This window comes from Embiotoca jacksoni, unplaced genomic scaffold, assembly GCF_022577435.1.
Source record: "Embiotoca jacksoni isolate LCO1_2020_lvr unplaced genomic scaffold, fEmbJac1.0.p SCAF_1, whole genome shotgun sequence".
NCBI classification, from domain to species: Eukaryota; Metazoa; Chordata; class Actinopteri; family Embiotocidae; genus Embiotoca; species Embiotoca jacksoni.
In genome coordinates, this window is record NW_027185229.1 from 6,767,435 (window position 1) to 6,794,489 (window position 27,055).

General features: G+C 43.4%; 1 protein-coding gene across 1 annotated transcript; it reads left to right on the forward strand.

Annotated features, from left to right (window-relative positions):
* The first annotated feature begins 1,347 nt into the window (after positions 1-1,347).
* On the forward strand, positions 1,348-26,124 carry LOC138203525 (RNA-binding protein Musashi homolog 1-like). The gene is made up of 14 exons (XM_069158477.1): positions 1,348-1,489; positions 1,994-2,034; positions 2,780-2,861; positions 2,987-3,071; positions 11,594-11,635; positions 12,007-12,099; positions 18,065-18,113; positions 19,377-19,459; positions 19,578-19,695; positions 21,254-21,334; positions 21,807-21,863; positions 23,304-23,363; positions 23,543-23,697; positions 23,821-26,124. Exons 1-14 carry the CDS (start codon positions 1,425-1,427, stop codon positions 23,860-23,862), a joined length of 1,053 nt encoding a protein of 350 aa, XP_069014578.1. The 5' UTR covers positions 1,348-1,424; the 3' UTR covers positions 23,863-26,124.
* The last annotated feature ends 931 nt before the right edge of the window (positions 26,125-27,055 follow it).

Below are 27,055 nucleotides of genomic sequence, written 5' to 3' on the forward strand. Positions count from 1 at the left end.
CATACAACCTGCCTCACTTGTTTCACTTTTGTCGGAGCAGCTGATGAAACCTCTCAGCTGACCAGGTCGGCCCGGGCCAAGAAAATGGCTGATTTAAGAGGTAATGCCGTAAATAGGGTGGCCCGTCACGTGGGCAGAGAAAGAAAGGGATTGGGTTTAAGATCAGGTTTAGACGAGGGGCTGAATTGAGGTGGATGAAGGATGCACAGGGGTGATCACAGCTAGCTGTTTTGGGATGTAATGGATGAGCAGGGGAGGAGGAACAGGTGGTCTGAGGGCTGGATGTGGGTCGGCCCTAAGGTGGGTGGTGGGGGGATCACGGGAAGACTCCTTTGTGATTGTGAGGGTAAAAGTCAATGATAATAATAAAGATGAAAGACATTTCACATTATGCAGGATCACAGTGTATAAATTACATTTATATGGTCACATGATACAACACCATGACTCAAATCCCTTTCCATCTGGTCATGTAAGATTGAATTACATCATATATTATCACATCACATTCAATCAAATAAGATCCCATAGAGCATGACTCCCCTCGTGTCCAACATTATTTGAGATATCACGTCGGATAACATCAAACAGCATAACCGACATACGCAATCTGAAAAAAAAATTGAGAATGACCTCATAGGGAGCTTGCTGCTTCCTGTTGTGTTTGAAAAAAGAAGTAGTATCCTGGTTACAGATGTCTCATTTCACCTGAGGCCCAACCTTGGCATCACACAGACAGCGTGTCCTAAGTCATCCAAAAACCTGTTAAAAAATGTAATTAATATGGGGGGATTGTTAATGCGTGACAGGGTACAATGCACATAAATACAAATAAAAATGCTCTTGCACGTGGATCTATGAAGGATTTTATCATGTAGGTTTTGTTTTTTTCTGTCCTCTAAACGTGGTTTCTGGTTTGTTACGGTGCAAAAAGGCTACTGTAGATTTCCAGACATTTTAACATGCTTTAATGTGCCATGCTGTTGTGATAAACCAATGACGAGAGCGGCAGGGAAACACTAGATAGAGATAGAGAGAGAGAGAGAGAGAGAGAGAGAGCCAGTGGCAGCATGAATAAAGGCAGTCAATGTGCAGGATGGAGGGAAGGAGGGAGGGAGGGAGGGAGGTCCGAGGCTGCACGGGGAAAGGCTACGGGAAAACGAGGTAGGGGCGGAGCCTCTCACTCTCTCCCTGCGCGTTAGTTGCATTTGCGCGTTTCCTCGCTCACCCCTCCTCTTTTTAAACCACCCCACCCCCACCTCTACTGCCCCCCCTCCCCCCTCCTACCTCCCCCCCCCCCCCCCCTCTCACCCTCCCCCCCCTCCCATCGTGCTGCCCGCCCCTGAGTCTGGAGCAGCAGCAGCAGTGGAGCTTCACTGCCTCTCCTCGCCTCACAGTGCGGGAATATACCAGCGGAGAGCAGAATGGAGACGGAAGGGAGCCAGAGCAGCCTGTCCTCCGGCACGGACAACTCCCCCCACGACCCCTGGTAAAACCGCCTCAGCCCGTCCGCCTGCCTTTAGCTCGCCTCTCGGCCCTGCTTTGAGTTCACCTTGGACTTTAGTTGAGTTCAGTGCGGGAGCGGAGCCGCGCCGAGACAAAAGACAAGCACGCTGTGTGTCTGTATGTGTGGGATGGATCCCCTCAGCGGAGGAGATACAGACGCACCGCTGCTTTCCGCTCTCTTTCCTCCTCCTCGTGTTTGTTTATTTCTCTCGCTTTTCCACCAGAAGGCCACATCGCAACTTCTCCTCCATCATCTGGAAAATCCTCTCCTTTCCCCCCCCCCCCTTCCTCTAGGGGATTATAACGGCCCGACTGGCCGATTGGTGACTTCGCAACATGGCCGATGCTTTCTTCTTACTTTATTGATGCTATATCACAAATAATTCCTCCAGATTTGCCCTTGAATGTGCCCGTGTTGTGCTTGAAAGACGCCTTTTTTATATATATATATCCTGTGTGACTTACGGTTTGTATTTCTCTCATTCAGCAAAATGTTCATCGGGGGTCTGAGTTGGCAGACAACACAAGGTGAGCTGTCCCGCACGCTACTTTAATAAGTGTGGATGAAAGCCTCCTGTTTACTCCTTTACATATTTGGCCTAATATTAACGATCATATTTCCTGTGAGGCTGTGAAGTTGAGGAGAAATACTGCAAATAGTTAAATCAAAGCCTCCTATTCATTAAGGATCAGCTCTGTGGATTTAGACTTGCCGAGACGCAGGAGATTAACACTGGAAATCGCGCACATACAACGACTTGTCTGCCTTTTCCTGTGCACTCAACCACACTGTTAATAACCGAGAAGGGCATTTCTAGTAGAAAGTCATCGATTATTCAGCGTTAAAGCAGAAGTTGAGCACACATCGATGCCCACGCTCGTGTTGTTGTTTTCCTTATTGTTGCACTCCGCTCGATCCATTCATTTATTTTAAGAGCCATGAAGCGCAGGCTGATGCATGAATACAGTTTATTGTCGTTGCGATGGCCCGTGTTATTATCCTGCTGCTGTGTCAAAACAGCAATCGTCACACATCGAGTGTAGCTTTGTTTGTGGTCCTGCAGGGCCTAATGGGCTATTATGCTGAACGGCCAGATAGCCAGTGTATAATCTCGGAGGACTGAAGGGACACAAACACAACGTGGTCCGCCCCGACCCCCATTGTCTCTCTCCAGCCACTGCCAGCACATCACCTCAGCTCACCAGGGCCTGTGAGATAGCCCTCTCGTTCCTGCCTGCTTTATTTCACCGTGTGTCCCCGCTGTCTTTGCAGAGGGCTTGAAGGAGTACTTCTGTAAATTTGGCGAGGTGAAGGAGTGCATGGTGATGCGGGATCCCGTTACCAAGCGGTCGAGGTAAGAAGGAGGCGTGTGCGCTCCGCCGTCCTATCACTGGATGCCTCATGCTCTTCCATGCTTTTCCATGAGGCGTGAGTTTGCATTCTGATTTTTCTGACTATATGTATTGTTTTCCTTTGCAGGGGGTTCGGCTTTGTAACATACGCAGAACAAGCCGGTGTGGAAAAGGTTTTGGCGCAAAACAGACACGAGCTGGACTCCAAAACGGTGAGTTGCCCCTTTGAGTAGCTGGATGTGGTACCAGTTGGGTAACTTTTCCTCTTCGGATTCTGTGCTGCATGTTTTTTTCCCCCCTCTGTGCATTTTGCCTCCCACCGAATGGCTTGTAAAGTTGAGGAGTGCTTTTTGGAGCAGTCCCCCCCCTTCTCATTTCCCCCTTCAAATCCCGGTTCACGGCGCCAACATGAAAGCGTTCTTTCTTGGTCTTCATTGCCATGGTTACCTGGGGACCTGAATAGGGTAGGAGCCCCTGCAAAACCCTCACAGGTTTTATGCAGAGCAGAGAGCTCACAAGTTTTTTTTCCTTCTCTTTTTTCCCTAGAAAATAACAGCAGCCGTTTTTTTTGTTGTTGTTGTTTTTTTTAGTGGCAGCTCTCAGAGTTGGAGCAAATGAAATAGTTGTGTCAGTGGATCCCAAACTGATGAATGATAAGACTGTGAGGTCGAAATGAGTCTTCGTTGAATTTAAATATTGATGTGAAGTCTGAGGCTCTGAGAGATCGTGTATAAACACTGATTGGAGGTTTCTCTGTAATTTCCCCTCCTACACTACTGACATGGAAATTCAAAATGTGGGTAAATGGGACGAATCACTTGGCAAATACAGGTCAGACTGTGTTTTCGTGTTTAGTCGTCCTTATATCGAATACAACGTTTGGTTTGTTTGTTCTCAGAGCTGAGGTGGTAGATTTGAATAGCTATAAAGGTGTGATTGCTGCAGTTCTGGTCATGTAGATTAGTTGTAGGACTGGAGACTGGGTGTGTCTTTGTCAGCTTGTGGTCCTTCCCTAACCCTATGTACACACGTACACACACACACGTGTACACACACACACACACACACACACACACACACACACACACACACACACAATAGGATCATTTGAGAGTGAAAATTAGTGGCACAGAAAGGCAGCAGAGCCCAGGGGTGGAGAAAGGTAGAGTTGGTTAGTTGTTGGAGCAAGCCTGTTGCCGGGGGTGACGCCTGCCTCAGGAGACGGTGCTGTAACTGCACAGCCCAATGGGATTTATGTCTCCATAACAACTTCTCAGCTATTCTGCATTAACTGAAGACACTGAGCTCGTCTGAGCAGCAGGGCTCAGTCATGTCAGACGTTTACACTTCGTGGTTATCGTCTGCTTTTTTTTTTACGTGTGTTGTCACTAAACATTTAGAAAGTTGAATGCTGCAATTTTCAAATGGACATCCTTCTGCTCAGTCGCCGTAATATTTATTACTAAATGAGTGTTGCTGCTGGTAATCTGTCCATTTAAAAAAAAAAAAAAAAAAAATTATTTGGATGAAAGGAGGTACAAAGCAACTGCAAAGTGTTACCCAGTGAGTCATATTACCTCTTAAAACTGGGCACTGTGGAAGTGTCTGAGAGCCAGACCTTGTGTGTGTGTGTGTGTGTGTGTGTGTGTGTGTGTGTGTGTGTGTGTGTGTGTGTGTGTGAGAGAGTGTGTGTGTGTGTGTGTGTGTGTGTGTGTGTGTGTGTGTGTGTGTGTGTGTGAGATGTGAACACTGGTTTGGACGCTTTTGGAAGCTCAGTCTGGCAGGCCACTGCTGGGGTGAGGCGTTGCCCTATTATAAACCAGAATACAGGCAGAAGGATAAACAATAATAATGTTGAGGGCTCAAATGCAGCTGCGGTCGTGCAGGTTGTTGTTGTGGCGGCAGCCTGCGGGGGAAGCACGCCATGGTACCATTTACCCAACCAGGCGTTGAAAACGTGGGTACGGTTGCCATTTTGTCGCTCCATTTAGGAAATAGGAGCCCTGTTTTTTTTTCAATTTTTTTATTTGTGTGTTTGCATATCTAGCTATTTACCAAGACTAAAGAGTAACAACTTCTGTATTTTTTTTCTTGCTATAGCCGAATTCATTGTAACACTACATAAAATGGATGAACGTGACGTAGCTAAAGAAGTCATTTTTAGTGCCATCCGCTGTAATTGGCTGGATTTCCCTAAACATTATAAGGCTTAGGTGCATTGGGAACCACCCAAGACGAATTAATGTAATATTATTATGGAGAGCATCAAAACTAACTGCTAATTATATTTGTGGACGTCTTTAGCAAGTTGTCTTTCACCTTTTGTTGTTTATTTTTCAGCTGCTTTAGCTTTTCCAAATTTTTATAAAATGTCACACAGACATTAATAATAGTTAAAATAAAAGGATGTGAAATTGCATATTTTGATTTGAAAAACAAAGATTTTCTTGGACGAGGACCCCACAAATCCTCCACCAAACACGTGCACCTAACTTCTCCACAAACTTCGGGAAAACGCTGTACTGGGTCACAAAGTTTTTAAAAGGTACTTATAAATAAAACCTCTTTATAATTTCTATATATTCACTTCTATATTTTCCACGCACCGCGTTTCTGCATCACACCTGGACTCTCTCTCGCTCTATCCACGGCATTGTTTGATCAGCATGAGACGTGAGAAAGACTTTCCTTCCTGGAATGAGGAAGAGTACTGGAAGCTCTGATGTTTGTGCCTTGTTATGCTGAGCCTTTGGTTCGTGATCAAAGATGCTACAAGCCATGAAGCAGAAAGGAGAGAGACGAGGAAGGTGTACGGAAAAGGAAAGAAGACACATGGGGTGAGAAGTAAACTACATGAACTGGTGCAAGGTCCACACTGCTGGGTATTAATGGGTATTAAACATTTACAGTCCGGTTACTCCAGTAACTGGAGTCCAGTATTGTTTCAACTAAAGTCAGAGGCTAAACACGAAATACACATTATAAATACTGCCGATACCTGACGAAAGTCTAACTACAATAAATAAGAGGTTGTCTATTGCTTTCAGAGAGAGGTCTGTTGAGGTTGTTGTTTTGGTTGGAGGTTAGATTTCCTGTCGGGGAAGAGAGCGGCCTCGGGGCAGTGCTGTGCTGTTGTGTTTCTCTGGACGGAGAAGAAGAAGAAGAAGAAGGGCACAACTGGTATTTGTTTTCTCTGAGAAACGCTTTACTGGCACCAGTTATGGGAAGAAGAAAAGACGAGATCGGATATTCTCAGAAAGACGACCTTTTCTCTTTCACTGGGCTTAAGATGGGCTGCTTCTAGATTTCCCCGTTATTATTTGTGGTGTATTTTTAAGGGAGGAATTTTTGTTCTTATGATTATTTCTTTGGGCAAATTCATAATGCGATGGACTGGACTTATGAGGTCGGTATTCAGTGATGATGTCAGATAGTATTTTTATATCTTTAAAGGTTATTATCCCATAATAACCTCTGGGTAATGCTGAACTAACATTACTTAAAAGGAACCATATTTTTAGAGAAGGGAATGGCAAAATTAGGACTATACAGACTATTCTTTATTTTATTTGTTTGTTTTACGCCCCCAAAAAAGCAGAATGCCCTTTCAAAATGGCAGTAGGTGATAATTGCTGCTTTTTTGGCACCACTATCTGTGAAGGTGCGGTCGTGGTCGTCAGCAGGCTGCTAATATAGCTGCTTTTATCTGCAGCCATGTACTGTAACAACATATGTTAGCAGCAGCCTCTGTGGACCATCGGCACCACAGTCTGCAGCCGCTGCCGGCCCAACACCTGGCCTCCGAGTTCAGATGCTCGCTCCTCGCTTCTGACTGGAAGATTAGCCGTTAATGCTGACGTGGACAAAGGTGGAGGGGGGGGGGGGGGGTGATTGTGGCGAATGGGAGGGGACCCCCACCCCCCTCCGCTCCTGTGCTGTAATTAGTATGGATCTGAAAAAGCAACTAATCGGATTGAAGGAAACAAACTGGATTGGACTTCTGAGGTCCATGCGAGGGCCACAGATCCGTGGGATAAAGGTCGGGCCTGCTCTGACGGAGGAGCTACATGTGCACCACTGGCATCACGCAGCACCCTCCCTGGTAAAGGAGGCGCTCGGTGGAGGTTTTCAGGGGAAGGGGTGGGGTTGGGTTGGAGGTTCTCATTAGTGTGCTTCGTTAACTAATTACTGTGCCATTGTTGAGCCGTGCAGATCGACCCTGCTGGCCTGAGCCCAAACCAAGTCTCTCTCTCTCTCTCACTTTATTGACATGCCAACTCCTTTTGTCTCCTCTTGTGTTTATAGCTTTTTGTTTAGCTTATATTGATTATGTTGTCATAATGGGGTAGCCTGTGGGTTGTGGGTGTTTGCCTTTTTTTGTGTTTGTGTTTTTTTTTTTTTTTTTTACAAGAACCTCTTGGCAGGTTAGCCTGGGTGTCAGAGCCTGTGGGAGTGTTTAGAAGAGGTGCATTAGTCCATATGTCTGTGTGTTGGTGTTTACATTATGTGGGTGCTGGCTGGCGACTGTGTGTGTGTGTGTGTACATGTATGTGTGCCTGTGGGGGGTAGCACGGGAGCCCCAGTCCCTCTCCGGGCCCATCTGTTTTGTACTCTTTGTCCTGTTAATTAATGAAATCAGAGGGGCTGCCTGCTGGGACGGCCCGCTGCACCGCTACACTGGACAGGCCCACTTTCTCATGGGCCTCCTGTTTTCCAAATGAATGCCTCCTCTTTCCCCCTGTGCTTTTTTTTCTTCTTCTCTCCCGCCTCTTCTCTCTGCTCTCTACCTATCTGTCTGCCCATCTATTGATTTGACTTTTTTTGTTTTTTTGTTTGTTTTTATTTGTGTTTTCCAGTTTGTATCACTGGTGGATGCGCTGCGCCACGTGAGGTGACTATTGGTTGTAGATTAGTGTAGTCTTAAAAGCTAAACCACTAAAATCATATTGTAGGCTCTGCTGTCACTGCGCTGCTTAGATTGAGCGGAGGTTGGATGTCATGAAGCAGGATGTTAGTCAGACCATTTCACAAACACTCAGTTGTAACTCATGTCTGTAAGTTTGGGAAGAGCAACTCTTTTAAAACATTTTATTTATTTTTTTCGTGAGTAGCTACATTTTCACCGGTCTTATTGGGACTGTTACACGGCCGAGGCTCTTCTCAAATGTCAGACCTCTGAAGAGCTATTTCTGAGTGTTGCATACAGTGACCTGGCTAAGTCATTTTACTCTTTTTTTTGTTTTTTTTTTGTTTTTTTTTTGCTTTGTGGCCTATCTGTCTTCCTCGAGGCTAATCTGCCAGTCTTATAGATGCTTTAGTTTTCATTTATTATTACCTCCTGAGTACAGCCAGATGTAGAAATTACATGTTAGATACATTCTGTTACTTCACTGAAGTGGAATTATTTTTTAACAGCATGGCATGACCGTAGCCGTAGTAGCACTACTACAGATAGTGCATTAGGCCTAACCTAGTCCAGCTGGTAACCTTCAGTATTATTATGGGCTGTTTTTCTAAGCGCTTCTGATGATGAAATATGGGTACTTTGTCAAAATGTAAAGGGAAATATGACAACATGCCACAAGACATGTTAAACTTGTCAAACCTTTTTTTTTTTTTTTTTTTTTTTTTAATGTATTTAACGTCTCTAATTGCATTGTGTGGTATTTACAAGATTTTGATTTTGATCCGCTAGCGATTTAACTAACTGTATAAGCAATAAAAAAAACAAAAAAAACTGGCAATGTTTACAAAAAACATTAACAGGAAACTGATTTTCAAACCACATTTTGCTTAATTCACAAAAAGGCTGTTGGACATTTGCGGATGTGTGCATTCAGATTGTAGAAACTGCGGCCAGCGTTGTGAGACTGCAGTCGTGTGTCAGATGCGAGTTGGTTTTGTGACTGCTGTCATCGTCAGCTCACGTCTCTGCCACATAATGGCTTGAGGGCAGCTCCTGTCCTCTGGTTGTGCTGTAACAGTTGAAGGCAGGTGGGCTGACCTGAACTCGGGAGGCTGTTACCTCTTGACACTGTCGTGTCAGACGGCACGGCGGACATGTTGCCTACATTTCTCAACCACGGTGGTTTTGAGAAGTGAGGATGTGGGCTCAGAACAACGTATATTTATTACTGCTATTCTAGATGTTTGATTATGTTATAATGTCGATTTTCAGAGGTTTTCTTTCTCCGTCTTGTTTGCTTGTCATTATTTTTACCGTAAAAGCTTTTTTTTTTTTCTCCTGTTACTTTTAATGTATTCGTTATCATAAACAGTGAGCCTGGTAGTATATAGCAATGTTTACATCTGCACTTGCCATTTAAAGCATTCGTGCACTGTCATAGTTTGAATCCAGTCACAGGACAAGCAGCAGGATCATATAGTCACACATCTTTAACGCTACATTTGGGCCACTAAGCACAGACCCTGCAAGAAACGCTGTGTCGTCATCGTTTGTGAGCACTACTGCTGCCGATGGTCGCTGGTGGCTTTGCGTGTCCTTGTCACCTTTGTCTTTGTGCTTCGACCAGCTGGAGGTGACACGGCTCTTCTCGTCGTTGTGTCCCACTTCAAGGTGCAAAGTCCTTCTGCAATCCCCTCCAAGGATGCTGCGGCTGCATCTTAGTTACACGCCGCGTTGTGCTCTCGAAGCAGCGGTAAATCTGAGGCCCTTGAAGGTCCTTGTGGGATGTATTTGTCAGTCGATTTCTCATCAGAAGCAGGGAATTATCATAGGAATGAGATGAAAGGATTGTTTGAATATTGAAAGAACACCCTCCTTTGTTTCATGTGTATTGTTCACATTATAATAATATAGTAATTATATTTGGCTATTGGCTAGGCTCTTTTTTTATTTGCCAATATCAATTCAATACCTCCGATAGCTGTGTGAGACACAAGGGGTTTTGCTTCACACATCCAATTATTAGAACAAAGATTGAACTCTAAGACCATAATACACCACAAGGTCCTGTGACCTAAAATAATCTCTCTTGTTGGCTTAAGTGAGAACAACATGAGATTCCACACAAATTTAAAATGCCAGGCCAGGCTTTGCATATTTAGTATTATTAAAGGCCAGCTCATTCAAAGCTCATTTACTTCTCATTTTATCTAACCTTGACCATTGCTGAGACATTCCAGTGGGGAGAAATATGGATACAGTCAAAAATGGCTAATCCAAAATGGAGGTTATCAGGATTTGTGAGATGTAAAAAAAAAAATACATCCATCTGAAATGTATTCAGAATATTAAATGCTCATTTCAGATTCCAGATTGCCCTGCTCTGTCTAGATTTAATGCATTTAGTTTTGTGTCAACACAATTCAGAGACGGTACGTATTTGCGTCTCACTGTGGATGTTGTTCCTTGTGCCTGTTTGTTTGGCCGGTGTGTTTGGATTTTTGGGGCCTTGCATAAACAAGGGTCTACTATACATATTCGCGGATTAGCATACGTTCTATTTCTGGACCTGTAGTCCTTTAGATGGGTTCAGACTTCGAGGCTGTGTGTTGCACCTAATTCTAGTTAGTTAACAGTGTGATAAGTCATTGATGTCCAGAGGGCTATGGACTTCACACGAGCACAGGATCAACCACTAAACAATACACCCGCAGCAGATAGAGATTTGGTATCTGTGCTCAAAGAAATATAAGCTGGGCGGATGTGATTCAATGGTGGGTGCTGCATCCTCGGCTCCATCCCAGAAGAGACGTTAAAAAGTATTCGTTTTCTGTTTATCTCTGTTTTTAAACCTCTATATGCCTTTGGGGTCCTGAAACCGCTGAACTGTTGACTTGTTTCAGTCGTTACTACTCAGGCTTGTGGAGTCAGAGACCCGAACTGTAGAAGGTGATTAATTACTGTAGGGTTAGGTTAGGTAGTTACTTTATTAATCCCCGAGGGGAAATTTTTTTCTGTAGATTTGTTGACGGTACCTTTTATGCATCTCTGCTTCCAAATCCTTATTAGGTCTATTTTTGTATTGTGATATGAGGCTGGAAATATTCTTGCATTTGAACCATGCGTTCCCCTTGACAGCCGTTTGTGTCATGGACGTTGTTGTTAACATGGTTGCGTCTGCATGTTACTGCAGGAGTCCAACAAGGACACCACTGGAACATCCATGGTTAGCCTAATCTAAACCATAAACGTGGCCACATCCGAGCGGCTCAAACTCATCACAACTCCGTTTTCCAACTGTTACAGGAATGTAACAGTCCCACACTTATTTCCATTTAGATTTGCAGGTCCCTGACCCCGTCACATCTCCATTCCCGCCCTACACCACCCTAACCTGTCATGTGTATAGTGCATCTTTTGTGCGCATTGCGTTAATCTCTTGAGAATGTGCACAACCAGCGCTCCAAACAGTCGCAACCATCTCGCGCAGGCAAACGCGTAGTTTAAAGCAAGTCTATCTCCGTCCTTAAAGTTGTAGTACAGAGGGGAAATTACCCCTTAACTTATATAATGTGTTGACACTAACCCGTCTGTGAATTACTTTTTGGTAAACTAAAGCGATATATATTTATTCTTGAATAGTCCATATAACATAAGTGCCCATGATTAATGCTCATTCCTGTATTTTATCAAAGGCAAGGCTGATCACTAGAGTTCTTATCTACATGGGTTTTAATAGACAAATCAAATTCACTGAAGAGTCTTTTGAAATTCACATCTGCTCGTACCACTTTTTAACAACTCGTCTTAACTTTTCTCTCCCTACAGATCGACCCAAAGGTGGCGTTTCCCCGCCGGGCTCAGCCGAAGGTGAGTGCACCCTGAAGGGGTTAATAACAAAGCGGGGAGGTGATGATGTCATGTGTCACTCCTAATCATTCAGCTCTGGATGGGTGGGATTAGGAGTCGGACACGTGACCAAAGAAGAGCTGCAATCCACTTGTCCAGCCTGACACATGGTCCTATATACACGCGCACACGCACACACGCACACACACACACACACGCGCCTAAGAGGCCTTAAACTGAGCTCAATTACCTTGAATGCTCAAAAGAGCGTTCAGAAATCTTTGAGATTAGATAAATATCAACCAACACAACATCTCTATCGCAGGGATCTGCCCCACTACCTAATGTCATTAGTGCTAAATGCTGCCTTCTTTCTTCTTCTGTGTTTCTAGCTGGTGACCAGGACAAAGAAGATCTTTGTCGGTGGACTGTCAGTCAATACCACCATCGAAGATGTGAAGCAATACTTTGACCAGTTTGGGAAGGTAAACTAAACTTCGCACTGAAGCCTTCACGGTGAAACGCAGCGGTCTGTCTGATTGTGCTTCCCAACCTTGTTGTTTGTCTGGTGCGCCACTCACAGATACCTCCCACCATCCCTCAAATATCGTCATTAAAATTTTACTTCAACCTGGATATTCAAAATAGGGATCTATAATACTGTTTTAACCATTGCATTATCAGTATTTGGTTGATTACTGCTTATCTCCTTATATTTACATAACTATTTCAACCATTTATTCATTATTTTAAAGGTTTCCTATTTACTAAAGTCTGATGTCCATTTCTTTATTTCTTCATAAAGCAGGTCTAGATGCTATACAAATACTGTGGAAGTGTCCAAACCCTCCACAGAGAAATGTGCAGCCTGTATTCAGCAACTATCATTTGGACTTCCTTAATTGTTGACATCACAAACTTGTACAACCTTCAATGTGGAAGAAAACACATCTTAGTCATTATATTTTGGGGCTATTAAGCTACAAGACCATTGGAAATCTATGGTTGGTCAGGATGTGTGTCACTCAGAAAACAGCCAGCTAATCAGAAGAGAGGGTCACTGCTCCTTAAAGGGCCAGTATGTAGCATTTAGGGGGCTCTATTGGCAGAAATGGAAGAAAAATATTTAAAAATAATAAAAAACAATTTTTTTTTATGTATAATCAGCTGAAACTTAAGTTCTCTTTTTATTACCAGAGTGAACCCTTCATACGTAGCAGTCCTCTTCCACAGAGCCCGTCATGTTGCACTGCCATGTTTCTACAGTAGCCCAGAAATGAAGGAATAAGAGGGCCTTGTACGTTTTTCACAACTAATAAAGGTTATCTTACATGCTTTGAAGGGGACGGCGAGGGGAGAGAGGTCTTCTGTTGGTTCCTATCTGTAACCTTAACGCTAAATGCCACTAAATCCCGCACACTGGTCCTTTGAAGACACAAAACCGCCTGTTCTTGGTGGAGCTCCAGACAGAAGCTTAAGAGATGTGAAACTATATTGTGATTTTTTTTTTTGGTGCTTAAAACCACGAAAATATCCTCAAGAGTGCAAATAAAATGGGGGACCTTTACAATATGTAATGATTTATCCGTTAACTAATAGTTTCCAACAGTTTATGCGTACCTTTAACTGTTTGTTTGTTGGCCTGTTTGCTGACTAGTTTTCACACACTTATTGGTAACTTGAGATGTTCAGGAACTGCAGCTGACTCAATATCTGGTAATTAAATGACTTGAGCGCGCAATCTTTCCATGTACCTTCTGGCAACTACAGAAGTACACCCTCGGGTACAAGTACCTCTGGTTGGGAATCACTGCTCTAATTGACTGTATACCTTTGATATATTATATTCATATGTTGCCTTTTGACACTTTTTAGCTTTTTGTGTACATTTAACAGAGAAAAGCCTTTTTTTTTTTTATACACTTTTTTTCTCTCCTATAGAAGGACCTCATTTTAGAGAACAAGTGGGAAAAAGGGGAGATGTTGAAAGTAAAAGAGAGGACTGAAAGAAAAACTACTTGGTTTGTTAGTTTATCTCTTTTGTTCGCTGTTTCGCTCTTTTCTGATCACATTTTAGGGCTCTTTTAGCTTCTGCATTGGTCCTGCTCAGCTCCTTTGAATGAAATTTGGTGAAAGGCAAACACATGCTGTGTAGACAGATGAGTGGCCGGGGGAGAGGGAGGAAAAGAAAAAAAAAAAAAAAATCAGGAGGGGAAGAGAAGAGGGAGATGGCAGGGGACTGAAAGGGAAGAAGAAACCCCCTGTAGAGAGAGAGGGAGGGGAACTCAGAAAAGGTTGAAGGGCAGAGAAAAGGAGGAATGTTAATATAGTGAGGAGCAAAAGTGACTATTAAAGGGGAAAAACCACCAATCTGATGGGACATACATGTATCAATGCGCGACATGTTGGGTTACTTTTTAGCTAGCTCCACCTCAGGGGGGTTTGGTAGTGTGTTAGAGTGGAGTTCAGGCTCTTCAGTATTAACTAATCAAATGCAACAGCTGCTGCTGAGACAGCCCCCCCCACCTCACCCAAAATCAGTGCTTCAGACACCCTCCCATCCCACATACACACACCCTGCTCCAGCTTGTTGCCGTGGTGACCTGCCTTCACCCATTGTCCCACTATAATCCAGTGGGTTTTCTTTTTTTTTTTTCTTATAATTTTTTGCTCCCTTTAAAAAAAAAAATGTGTGAACATGGTGCATTTGCATGAATGGAAAAAAAAAACATACGTTTGTGTGTGTGTGTGTGTGTGTGTGTGTGTGTGTGTGCGCGTACAAAAGTGTGACAGTGGCATCGTCGCGGCTGCAGAAGGAGGCGAGTTTGCATGTCCAGAAAGAGACAGTGATGCTTCACAGCCTGCGATCCAGTTGTCACAAACATTAAGTGTGTGGTTCTGCTGCTGTTGGTGAGCAGGGCAGTCTGAAAATGAGCATGGCTTCAGGATGTCGGCCTAATGGGTTGGAAGAAATTAACAGCACGAAGCTCCTTCTGCCTCGTGTCTGGCCGTGTTTTCTCCCTGCTGGCCTCTGACTCACTCTTTATGGGGTATTACCGTATTTCAGGTTCTGGTTCACATTTAAATAATGTGTTTTAATTCTGGGTCCCGGATCTCGGGTTGACGTGGATTACGCGTGTGACCATCACACTCATGCAGGTGGATGTTGTGACATGTGTCATGTTTCCTGAGTGCGCTTTCTAAAATGGCTGTTTGCAGCTCTATGCCGAATCAGTTTTCCCTGGTGATTACAGACACTCATATCTAAGACAACACTCCCTCCGCAGGATGAGGGAATATTTGGACTGTTTGGACACGCGAGACCAAAGCTGTATCATGGATAGTGGCAATCCCACAGTGCATTCCTGCTGAGCGGGAGGTATTTCTTGTTTATTATCTGAGCCTGGCTACAAGGTGCAGGTTTGGATAGAGCAACACTCGGTGTCCTGTTTATTTTCATACTGTGGCACCGCCTTGCAAGGAAAACACAGAATGCACTATGCATTTTGTGCAGCTCTTTGATACGTGCCGAAGTTTATTTTTTTGGAGTACACCTCTGAAAGCGCACCTACGCAAACTTCATTAGACCGAGCCGGAGTGGCTGTTCAGGTGTTTTGGACCAAAGCGAGAAGTCAGTGTTTATGTGTGGTTTCCTAACCGAACAAATCTGAGCTCCTGTTGCTAAACGTCCCCGGGCCAATAAGATGGCAGCAGCCATATTTGTGTGTGAAATAAGTCTGAATCCTGAGGTTAGGGTCTAGTAAACCTCCTCAACCTGGTGACAAAACTGCCCTTCTTTTTGGCCAAGGCTGAACATACAACCTGTCTACCACCACAGAAATGCTTCAAACTGGAAGTCCGGCAACATTTTAGCCAGACGGTCAATTATGGTTAATCTAAAGAAAATCCCTGTTTTCATGCCATTTTATACCGAGTTACCTTACATGAAAAACTGTTTTTTTTAATTTTTTTTTTTTAATTTTTTTAGCTCCTCTGTACTAAAATGAGAGAATATGTTCGAGCAGCAGGCAGAGGAAGGAGTGGATAAGATGAAAAATGCAGCATGGACAAGGCAGACGGGAAAAGTTGGGACTCCACTCACCCATGTGAGCTGGCGATTAGAAGGCTTGACTGAACACTTTGTCTGCTGGCCTGTTTAGAGAGAGATGGCCGGAGAGAGGGAGAGCGCAAATGAAAGAGGGAGATGTGAGGAGACAGCAGGGAAAAAAATGTGAATGCCACCTTTCATAATCTCGCAAAAAAAGTGTAATGGACTTGTCAGCAAACACTTGTCCCTCAGACAATAGCTGTACGCTTCACTAAAAGCTGGATATTTTTAATGCCGCGCTCCGAGAGCTCCTCCGGATCTCGGCTGACCCCTCATCTCGGTACATCTGAGAATGTCAGAACTTGAGAATATGACCTTAACTTTTCCTCACTCTGTGCTCGCATGCTGAGTAGTTAGCGACTGAGCCACTGCTAAGCCAATCTCAGACCCCCACAGCTATCCAATCAGATTGTCTTACAGCACCCTGGGCAGTGGACATCGTGAGATCGTCCTCTTATTGGTTTTGGCAAAGGCGAGGGGCTGGTGTGCGACCGCAGCATGAGCTCCCACACGTGACAGAACTGTTTGCAAGTCCGCACACCATCATATTCTCCTGGAAGACAATCAGTTGAAACATGTTAGCATGACCGGAGAGCACATCACCTTTTTTTTTTTCTAGCCATCAGAGCGGCGCAGCTCAAAATGTGAGCCGGGCTCCTCTGGCAGCGTTCACCAGCCGTCATGTCTTCCAGAATAGATGTTGTTGCTAATGCTAACAGGAGGGCTAGCTGTGCATGTAACTCTACTCTTATGATAACATGTTGGCTTGCAGCTGTCTACTTACTGTCCTGTTCCCCGGCTCTCTGCTGTGTCATTGAGTTTGGATGACCGGAGGAGTGGAAGACGTGAGGGGAGGAGGGGGAGAATTAAAAACTGAATGAAGGACAGAAAGAGGAGCGGTGCAGAGGGAGGCGGGATGGAGGATGTCTCTGTGTGTGTGTGTGTGTGTGTGTGTGTGTGTGTGTGTGTGTGTGTGTGTGTGTGTGTACGCTATATGTCGAGAGGGATGAGAGTTACAAGAGTCAGGAAGGTTGTAGAATCAACCTTGATCCTCTCCTCAGGTACAAACAGTCGCACAGATTTAATGCCAATCAGACTAGAAGGCGTGCGTGCGCGTGTTTTTCATAAGTGTTGGAAATCCTATGGCTGGACCATCCAGAGACCTTTGCCACTCATGTTACACTGGTTTGAGTTTCAGCGCTTGCTGCCTAATGAAAATAGCCATGTAGTCATACGCCACATGTGTCTCCATGTGATGCATGGACAGCTCTGTTGCAGATTTTCTTCTCCTGTTTAAAGGCAGAAATCTGCAAAAGTTTGATTTCCACGGTGACCCCTGGCCTTGGCTTCCCGGTGTGTGTCTCCTCATGTCGTCAGAGCTCGAGCAGAAGCTGCTAAACTTTCCTGCCAGTCAAGGACAAGCGAGGGAGGGAGGGGGAGGAGAGAGGGCAAAGAGGGGGAGGAGGTGGAATATGAATAGGGCAGTGGAGTGAGTGCAAAAAGGAAAGTGGAGGGAGAAGGAGAATAAAAGGAGAGCGTGTTGACAAAGACCCCCAGCTCACTTTGTTCTCCGCTCTGTAATCCAAAATGTTCACGAGCAGATTTTTCTATCCTTCATCAAAACTTTACCCTCCGTCGATTTAAATATTTTTTTTATGATCCCATTTTTTGTAACTGTTTCACCCTTTTCTGTCACATGCTTTCTGTCCCTCTCTTTTCTCTCCATCCTATTCATTGAAATGAGTTGGGAGGGTGGGTTGGTGGGTGAGGGGAGGTGGAGTTGGGGGTAAGTTCTTCTAATTGAAATTCTTTACAGGGTCTCCATGGGAATAGTAAACTTTGCAGAGAGGGAAAGAAAGACAGCGAGGGTGAACGAATGAAAGGGGAAAAAGAGGGAGAGAGAGCAGGACAGAGTTGGTGAGAACTCGGGCGAAAGACAAGGGACAGAGCGAAGAATGGGAGAGAATTTCCTCCAGCGCCTCATGAACGGAGAACATTCACTTCTTTTACACATTGATAGATTGTGTTTCATTTTATTTTTATACAGCCCCCCCTCCCCCTTCCTCCTCCCCTGTTTCTCCCATCGCTCTCTTCCTTTCTTACCCTTTCATTCTCTCTTTTCCCCTTCTCCTTTGTCACCTGTCACCCCTCCCCTCCACCCTCTCCATCTGTTTTCCCCTCTTACTCCGATGCTAAAGAGGGACAATGGCACCCCATGCTGTGTAATGATGCATGTGTGCGTGTGTGTGTGTGTGTGTGTGTGTGTGTGTGTGTGTGTGTGTGTGTGTGTGTGTCAGTGTTAATATGTCGAAGCTCATCCATTCTTTGCTTTGTTCTCACAGGTCGATGATGCCATGCTTATGTTTGACAAAACAACCAACAGACATAGAGGTACGTACGCAGAGTTGTACTCGTGTACACACACCACACACACACACACACACACACACACACACACACACACACACACACAATGTTAATATGTGTTGACACACTAAGTGGGACATCTAGAAACACGTCCTCGCAAATGAAAGGAGAAACAGCGTGAAGGAGTCATTAGGTGAACCATGACAAAAAAAAGGCGAAATATTTCTCAAATATTCATTCTTTTGTCTTTGCTGTGCTCCTGCCTCCCTCCCGTCTCATTTATCTCTGTCCTCTGTGGGTGTGGAGGGCAGCGCCCGCTGAGGGTTGTGATGCGGAGTCAGGACGTTTACAGGCGAGGATGTAACTAAGCAAGACAAGTGAGGAAAGCAAGAAGCAGGAAAGGAGTACGGGGGAGTTAGAATTAACTGGATGTGATGATGTAGGCTCAGTTTTCGGGTGAATCACGCCGCTGCCCGTCTCCTCCACGAGGGCGACACTTGATTGACGAGCAAGACGTGTGCAGTTCGCCTCATCTGGATGCTTTTTGTGTTTATAATCAACAGCTTCCCTCCAAGATGTGATTGTGCTCCTCAGGCAGTCTGTCATATCCAAGATAAAGAGTTATGAAAAGTGTGCCAGATATTAAAATTTATGCATCCTAACTGGATCCCAGAAGCTGTCAGGGGTCCAGAATTGAAAAGCATGACCTCTCACAGACAGGTTGTTTTATGCAGGTTTCAAAATAACCCTTCAACAACGAGATAAGTTTTGATTAGACTTTGATCGCATCTCTCTACCTTCACTTATGGTTTTGAGTCAGCCTATTTTATGTGTTATTGTTTGTCTTTATTGAACTGCTCCAACAGAAGTAGTCTATTATTTATACCAATCATTATCCGTTTACTTTGGTTTCTTTATTCTAAAAAGCTAGCAAGGAAGAAGGCATGCTGGGAAATGCTAATTAGTTTGTCCAATGACCTCACTCCCTGTCATCTGTGATTACTTGAAATGACCCCTCAATGGTTTAACCTTTTAGCAAGAAGCTCTTAAGCAAATGGACAAGAAGTTAGCAATGCAAACTAAACGTCTGTATGTTTGAGAGCACGAGTTCAGGCTCGGGCAAGGGGCAAGGGGCGGGGCCTAAGAACAATATTTGCATCAGGGCTAATCACAAATATGCTTCTCGGTAGACTCTATAGTTGTGATGTCTCTGCTAGATACGACAGGGTGTCACAGATCCCAGCCAATGAAGTGTTTCTATGAGAGTTTGTTTTCGGTCTTCTACAGGTTTTGGCTTTGTGACCTTTGAGAATGAAGACGTGGTGGAGAAAGTGTGCGAGATTCACTTCCACGAGATCAACAACAAAATGGTACGGATGTGGGCGTTATTTACTCAGTGACATAAGGATGCGTTTGGTTGTCTGCTAGAATGTGTTGTGAATCTTTTTATAGGACTGTTTTACTGAACGCTGGTTTCCTTTGCTGCAGGTGGAGTGTAAGAAAGCTCAGCCCAAGGAGGTGATGACGCCCACAGGCTCAGCCAGAGGCCGGTCCAGAGTGATGCCCTATGGGATGGATGCCTTCATGCTGGGCATCGGCATGTTAGGTAAGATACATAATCAAATATAGGAAATATGCAAAGTAGGACATTTACATTATTTTTTCTTGATGGACACACAACTTGTAACTTACTTGTTAGAAGTTGGTCTCTAGATACACAGTATTTCTAATTACTCTAAATGTCTAGCATGTCTGCAAAAACCTGATTTAAATGTGTAACTAAATGAAAACAATAGAAAAGTTCAAAACATGAAAGACATACTCTTGAATTAGTGTTTTTTTTTTATTTTTAAAATTATTTTTTTTAAATGCAGTCTGTCCATGAATCGTTTGAAGGACATTTGAAGAGCATTCAATTCTAGTAAAAAAAAAAAAAAAAAAAAAAAAAAAATTCACGCAACCTTCTTGAACATAATAGTTAAGGTGTAAATACCTGTTTATTTTTATGCTGCAGTGCCCACATGACTCATGGCTCAAATTAGAAAGTAATACAGTTGACTTTGTCTGAATTTATGTCCTTGGTTTGGTTCCTGTTTTATTCGTCTCTTTAAGGTATTTAAACCTACGAGGTCACAGACTGAAGGGCTTCTGCATACTGGAGTAAAACGTTGTGAAAAGACTCATTGAGAAAACAAACAGCGTTACATCACCCGTCTCCTGTGGTGGTTTGGCTCCCTCTAGTGGACAGTTGAGATTGCAGCGTGATGAAGTAATGCACAGTCGCAGCGACGGCTTTAGATGTGGATCATTCATACTGTCTGTCCTCCATATCTGTCCTTCCTCTTTGATGATTTTAATTCTGAAAGAAACACGTATGTTATGATAGCGTGGATGACTGAATCATCGTACGTCCCCTTTAGATGAGTTGACTCAAAGCTTCACTTTAAAATCAAAACATTCAGCAGATTAAATGAACCCAGGATGACAAAGACATGACCAACAAAATACATGTAAATGAACGCCCATTACAGTCAAGCGCTTCCTACACGAGTTGATTAAAAAGCAGCTCCAGATAAATCTGTCTGTATAGAGTTTTTAAATCGGGTGTCTGGTGAGACATTCCCGCTCTGCTGGATGAATGCATACTGGGCATGCTCTGTAGGCGGAGCATGGGAACTAAAAACACTTATGCAGGAAGAGTCGGCTAACTTCAGGTTCAGCCCGAAGCTAACTTAAATCAGGTTTCAATCATGCGGCTTTTAAAGACTTCCCAAATGCTCTCCAGCTGATTGCTTAAAAGTCTGATAGTGGAATGAGTCGTTTGATGTACGCACACGTCGACAGGGTTTCAGTAATTACCCTCACCAGCCTAAGAGGGAGACGAAAGTTCAACACTGCAGGTTTAATAGTGACTATTGCTGTTTTTTTTTTTTTTTTTTTTATTGTTTTTTTTATGTAAAGAAATTGATCAACATTATATCAGAAGGTTTATGTGACACACACTTTGCATATTTGCTGTATCAGAGCAGAGGAAAACCTCTGACGGGAGGTTGGGTAGCGAACCTGCAGCAGGTGAACATTTAGATCAGATGGCTTTACTTTGTCTTCATGTGTTTCTACTCAGCCAAATTAATTAAACCAATTATCCTCTATTGCTCTAACAGGGTACCCAGGTTTTCAGACTGCTACTTACACCAGCCGCAGTTACTCTGGAATTGCGCCCGGTTACACTTACCAGTTCCCAGGTAAGTCCTTATGAACCTGAAACACCACTGACTGTCTACAGGTCTGCAGCCAGTCTTCCACTCATGTCCACACTATAAATTAATACCAGTTTAATTTCAGCATCTCCAGCTGAAATTGTCCTTTCAAACCCTCCTTCGCTAAAATATCTCCCTCGGTCTCCAATTGTTGTTTTACCATTGACTTATGATATTTGCCTGCTTTCCTCTCATATTCTTCTCTGTTTATTTGATGTACTTATGTAACCCTCTTTCATCTGGCCGTGCCGCCCCTCCTCTTCCTCTGCTCCTACCTTCCTGCCTGTCGTCACAGTGTTTTTTTTTTTTACTTTCTGTGCATGTGTGTCCACATCAGCGTCATCTCAGTGTGTATGTGGCTTTGTAGTCCGGCCAGTGAATGGTGACTGTATTTACGAAGCTCTCTCTGTGTGTGTGTCTCTCTCTCTCTCTCTCTCTATCTCTTCTCTGTTTCTAGAGTTTCATTTAGAGAGGACCCCCCTCCTGACATCATCCCACCCCCAAGAGCTGGCAGGTCAGTGGCTTCTCGCTCCTCCAACGGCCCACAGAGCAAAACAAACCTATTTAGCAGCAGAAGGCCAAATAAAACCTTGCATGTGACGTCACTGCTGCTAAATACAGTTAACCTAGATCACGAGAACCTTCTTAGTGCTGTAGAGCAAAAGCTACACTGCTCAGGGATCAGTTGGGCTTCACAGGTCTCCTGTTTTACATTTGATAGCAGATTGATTTGAGCTTCAATAAAGAAATAGTCCTCTCATGTGCACACAGTAAAATTAAAGTGATCCCCAGTTGCCAGTTAGCTTAGCTTAGCAACAAGACTGGAAGCAGGTTTCCCGATTCCTTTCAAAAGGTAAATAAATCCGACTACCAGCACATCTAACCAGCTAACGTGTTATGTCTTGTGTACCGTTTACTCAGGTGAAAATTTAAAAGTTTTTTAGCCTCCTGTAAATATTCCAGCCAAATGTTTTTCTTTGGAGGAGTTCAATCCTGTGATTATGAACAATCCTTTGAACAAGATTTCTGTATGAATTTTTGGGGTCGTATTCACAAAGTTACAATAACAACTCCTTCTGAACGACTTTCATCCTGAGAGCCATTCACAAACGTTGACTGAGGAACTGATAGAATCCAAGCCAAGACAAAGTATGGGTGAAAATAAAGTATAATTCAATATAAAATGATTAAATAAAGTAATCTTTTAATGATTATATGATGTAGACTTGATGATCTGTCAAGTGAATCTGAAGAGCGTGTTGTTGGTTGGAGGAATATTTTCCTCAGTGGAGACATGATTGACAGTAATATGGAGTCAAGAGCAGCTTTAAAAGGTGGAAAGAGTGGAGTTGTGCAAACCTCCAGTGTTTCTGAACTGCTTTGAACTGATTCATTCTTTGCTTATCATCTGCCATCAAAATATGCTGTTAAATATATTGTATTTTTTCTAAACACTGAACTGTAGAGTCACTGAGGAGTCGTTTGGCTTAGGAGGAGTTATTTTAGTGATAAATGCTTTGTGAATTTCTCTTAGATGAAAACGTTAATGGTTTTTTTCTGACCCAGTAAGCAGAAACCTTTTGGTCTTTGGATGTTTTGTGCATAAGGCCCCTGATCCACAAGCAGCTCTTGCAGCTTTGCCTCTCCACTGACATCTAGTGGCGGCGAGCTGTACTCGCAGCTCCTCATGTAAACATCTTCCTCCATTTTTATCATCAACATTATTTTGTTCCTTATTTAATGAACGTAAAGCTAGATGATGTTGGGTGTTTTGTCACCGGTGCGGTTGCTGTTTCAGTTTCACTCTGTCCTCCGGTTGGATTTAAATGACAGATGTGTGAACAGATGTCATTTCAACCACAACGAGCTGTAGATTATTACTTGTGATGTGATATGAGAGTCGAGTCATCGTGAGTTGTTTGTGCAATAATTTGGTTTGCTCTGTAATCCTCAGCCATTCCCCTGACTGCATATGGACCAATGGCAGCAGCTGCAGCAGCAGCAGTAGTTAGAGGTACGTGTGTGAAATATACTGACTGTGTATTTTTTGTGCATATTTATATGCTTGCCTTAGGTAGAACACGGGTACAACGGCCTGCTTGGACAAATAAAAGAATATTTTTAGATGTGTGTGTGTGTGTGTGTGTGTGTCCCTCTGGTGTTGAAGCCTGAATTGTGTCTCCTGCCTTTCAGGCGCAACCCCTTCACGCACAGCTGGCTTCCTGGGAACTAGCAGCCCTGGACCAATGGCTGACCTGTATGCTGCAGCCAATCAGGACTCAGGAGTCAGCAGCTACATTAGTGCGGCTAGCCCCGCCCCCAGCACAGGGTTCAGCCACGGTCTAGGGGTAGGTCACACACACACGCACACGCACACACACACACACACACACGTGAATTCATGCGTGGATGCACACATTAATTCACAAAGCTACTAAGAAGTGTACTCATTCTTGCTGATGTGTCCTCAGGGTCCTCTGATTGCTACTGCATTCACTAATGGCTACCACTGAAACGTCTCAGGTCACTGAGGATTGGAGGGTTTCTCCTCTGCTGATGAGCCAATCACAATGCTGGCTGCCCATTGATGGCACAACCTGATTGGCCGGCCACAGGCTCTACCGGGCTTTCCTGGCTCCACGTGGCTTCACCCACCGACTGAATATCTTTTTAAATCCAGAACACTTGTTTTGCTGTACTAATCTCACTTCGACATAACGTCCCCGTTTCTCCTCATAGTTTAACAACTAGATCCCCCCTCAGTTATCAGTTTGTTTTTCTTTTGAAGCCGAGAAAAGAAAACTGCAAAAAAAAAAAAAAAAAAAAAAAAAATCTCTGAGGAAGCTTTGTCATGTTTGACAAGGACACGGAACTATTATGAGTTTTTTTATGAATATTTTATTTCAATGTGATATGTCGTTATCATGAAATCCTGCAAAGCTGTTACTGATGTGAACAGAAAGAAAAAGCCGTGCGACATGGGCCTTTGTCTGAAAAACATTTTTAACAAAGGAAGAACAAATCCAACAAAGTCCTTTTTTAACTCACATGTCACGGAAACATGGAAAAAAAACTAAAATGTATATTTTGGTAGTCTTTAAAAACAAAACCTTTGTAATATTGTTATTAATATTGACATAATAATGATAATCTGTAAGGTATTTTATTCTGTAATTGGTTTTAAAGCAATGTTTTTATGTATTCCTGTAAGATATTGTACATAAGGGTGGGGTGGGGGGTGGAGGGGTTACTGAACCGGCTGGCATGTCATTGGTTGGTTTGGAAAGGGTAAACAGCAATTTGACTGGACGTCATCTACTACTACTTGTATCAGTATACATATGGTACATGTATACACTGTGGGCCAGTCCACCCGAGCGACACTTCAGCGCAGCGCTATCGACGATGACGGTGGACGAATAAACTTCCAGGAGTTTGTCTGGCATATTTGTTTGGTTAATTAACACTTTTTGTTACAAAGTCATCCCCTTTGTTTGCTTTACATCTCGAAAAGAGCAAATTAGCTTCTTGCATCGTCATGGAAACAATTTCAGATTAACACGATGGACCACGAATGAACAACCACCACCTTAAACAGGAGAAATCAGGGGTTCATTAGATTGGGGGTTGACTCGAGTTCCTCTTTTTGAAAATATTATATATATTTTTTGCGCAATTCACTTCTTAATGTTTTTGTTTATTGTTTTCTTTTTAAAAACAAATTCTTTTATGCGGTGTTCTCCACCGCGAGAACAAATGAAGGACATTCTCAGAGAAGCCGTTGTAGAAAATCACGATCATGTTCTGTCCTCTTATCACTATTGAAGGTGCATGTGATTGCGTCTGAGTGTGTGTGAGTGAGTGTTTGTGCGCATACATCAAGGTGTAATATGGAACTACTTTTGGCAACGAAGGAGCATTTTGATTGCCTTTTTTCTTTGGTACTGAAAAAAAAAAAAAAAGATCGCCCTGTTCCATTTTGGTTCATCTGCTCCTCTCCCCTGCCTCTTTCCCATTTCATAGTTTTAATACATTTGTGCTCCTCTGGAACCAACATAATATTGTTTATATATGGTTGCTGCTCCATGTTGTGGTGAACAGACAGGGTTTCGGGCAGTGAACCAGAAATGGAACAGGGTCTCGCTCCCGGTCGGCTCTTATACGGGACTTCAGTACGAGGTGACACTGGCTGGCAGGAAAAGTCACAGAGCTGGAAGTAATTCAGCATTTGCAAAAAAACAAGTAGCCTGTTTGTTCAGCCTTCTTGCTGCAGCCTGTTTGATGTTCAGCACAGCAGAAAACTTCCTGATCCAGCCAGTAGTTCCTCGGTCAGACCGGCTGGGACACAATAGAAAAAAAAAAAAAAAAAAAAAAAAAAACTACTGCTGGACACCAACACTGTAACTTTTTAACTTACAATAAAGCAATAAGTTATTTTTTACCTTACAAATGAAAATAGTACTATTATTGGTAATAGCAGACGACAAGTGGATAATTCTGCGGCATTAAGACTTATTTTCAGAAAAAAAGAAACTATATTTTTCTGTTTTGAGATCTTGTTCCCCTTGTATATTGATTTTAATGCTGTCTTTTGTGTTGATGTAAGGAAAAGGGCCAATGCTTTGAATGGAGCTTGTAGCTCTACATGAGCTCGGTTAAAGTTAAAGATTTGGCCTGTCCCCCGCCAGGTTTTACAGCAATGTTTTTCTTTTTTCCTTGTTTCTTTTTTCTGACAATTTCAATTTGAAAATCCTAATAAATTATTCTAAAGCGTTTGTGATTGCTTTTTTTCCTTACTAAAAATACTACACACACACACACACACACACACACACACACACACACAGTCAAGTGAATTCAGGTGCAAAAGTCCCCTTTTAAAATGAGTAAACTTGAACAAAGAGATTGTCAAATTTTTCAGACTATTTCCTAAACCACTTCCCACTTGAGATTCTAACAACTTAAAAAAAAAAAGAAAAAGAAAATAAAATCCACTTATTTAACCATGCAGCAGCCTCAGAAAGGCTGAATAACACAATATACTGCAACTACACTGCTCAAAAAAAAATAAAGGGAACACTTAAACAACACATCCTAGATCTCAATGAATTAAATATTCCAGTTGAAAATCTTTATTCATTACATAGTGGAATGTGTTGAGAACAAAATAACAAGAATGATCAATGGAAATCAAAATCATTATCCCATGGAGGTCTGGATTCAGAATCATACTCAAAATAAAAGTGGAAAAATCAGATCACAGGCTCATCCAACTTCTGTGGAAATTCCTCAAGACAAGTCAAAATGAGGCTCAGTAGTGTGTGTGGCCTCCACGTGCCTGTATGCGCTCCCTACAACGCCTGGGCATGCTTCTGATGAGATGACGGATGTTCTCCTGAGAGATCTCCTCCCAGACCTGGATCAAAGCATCAGTCAACTCCTGGACAGTCTGTGGTGCGACGTGGCGTCGGTGGATGGAACGAGACATGATGTCCCAGATGTGCTGGATTGGATTCAGGTCTGGGGAACGGGCAGGCCAGTCCATAGCATCAATGCTTTCATCATGCAGGAACTGCTAACACACTCTGGCCACATGAGGCCTGGCATTGTCATGCATCAGAAGGAACCCAGGGCCCACTGCACCAGCATATGGTCTTACAATGGGTCTGAGGATCTCATCCCGGCACCTAATGGCAGTCAGGGTAC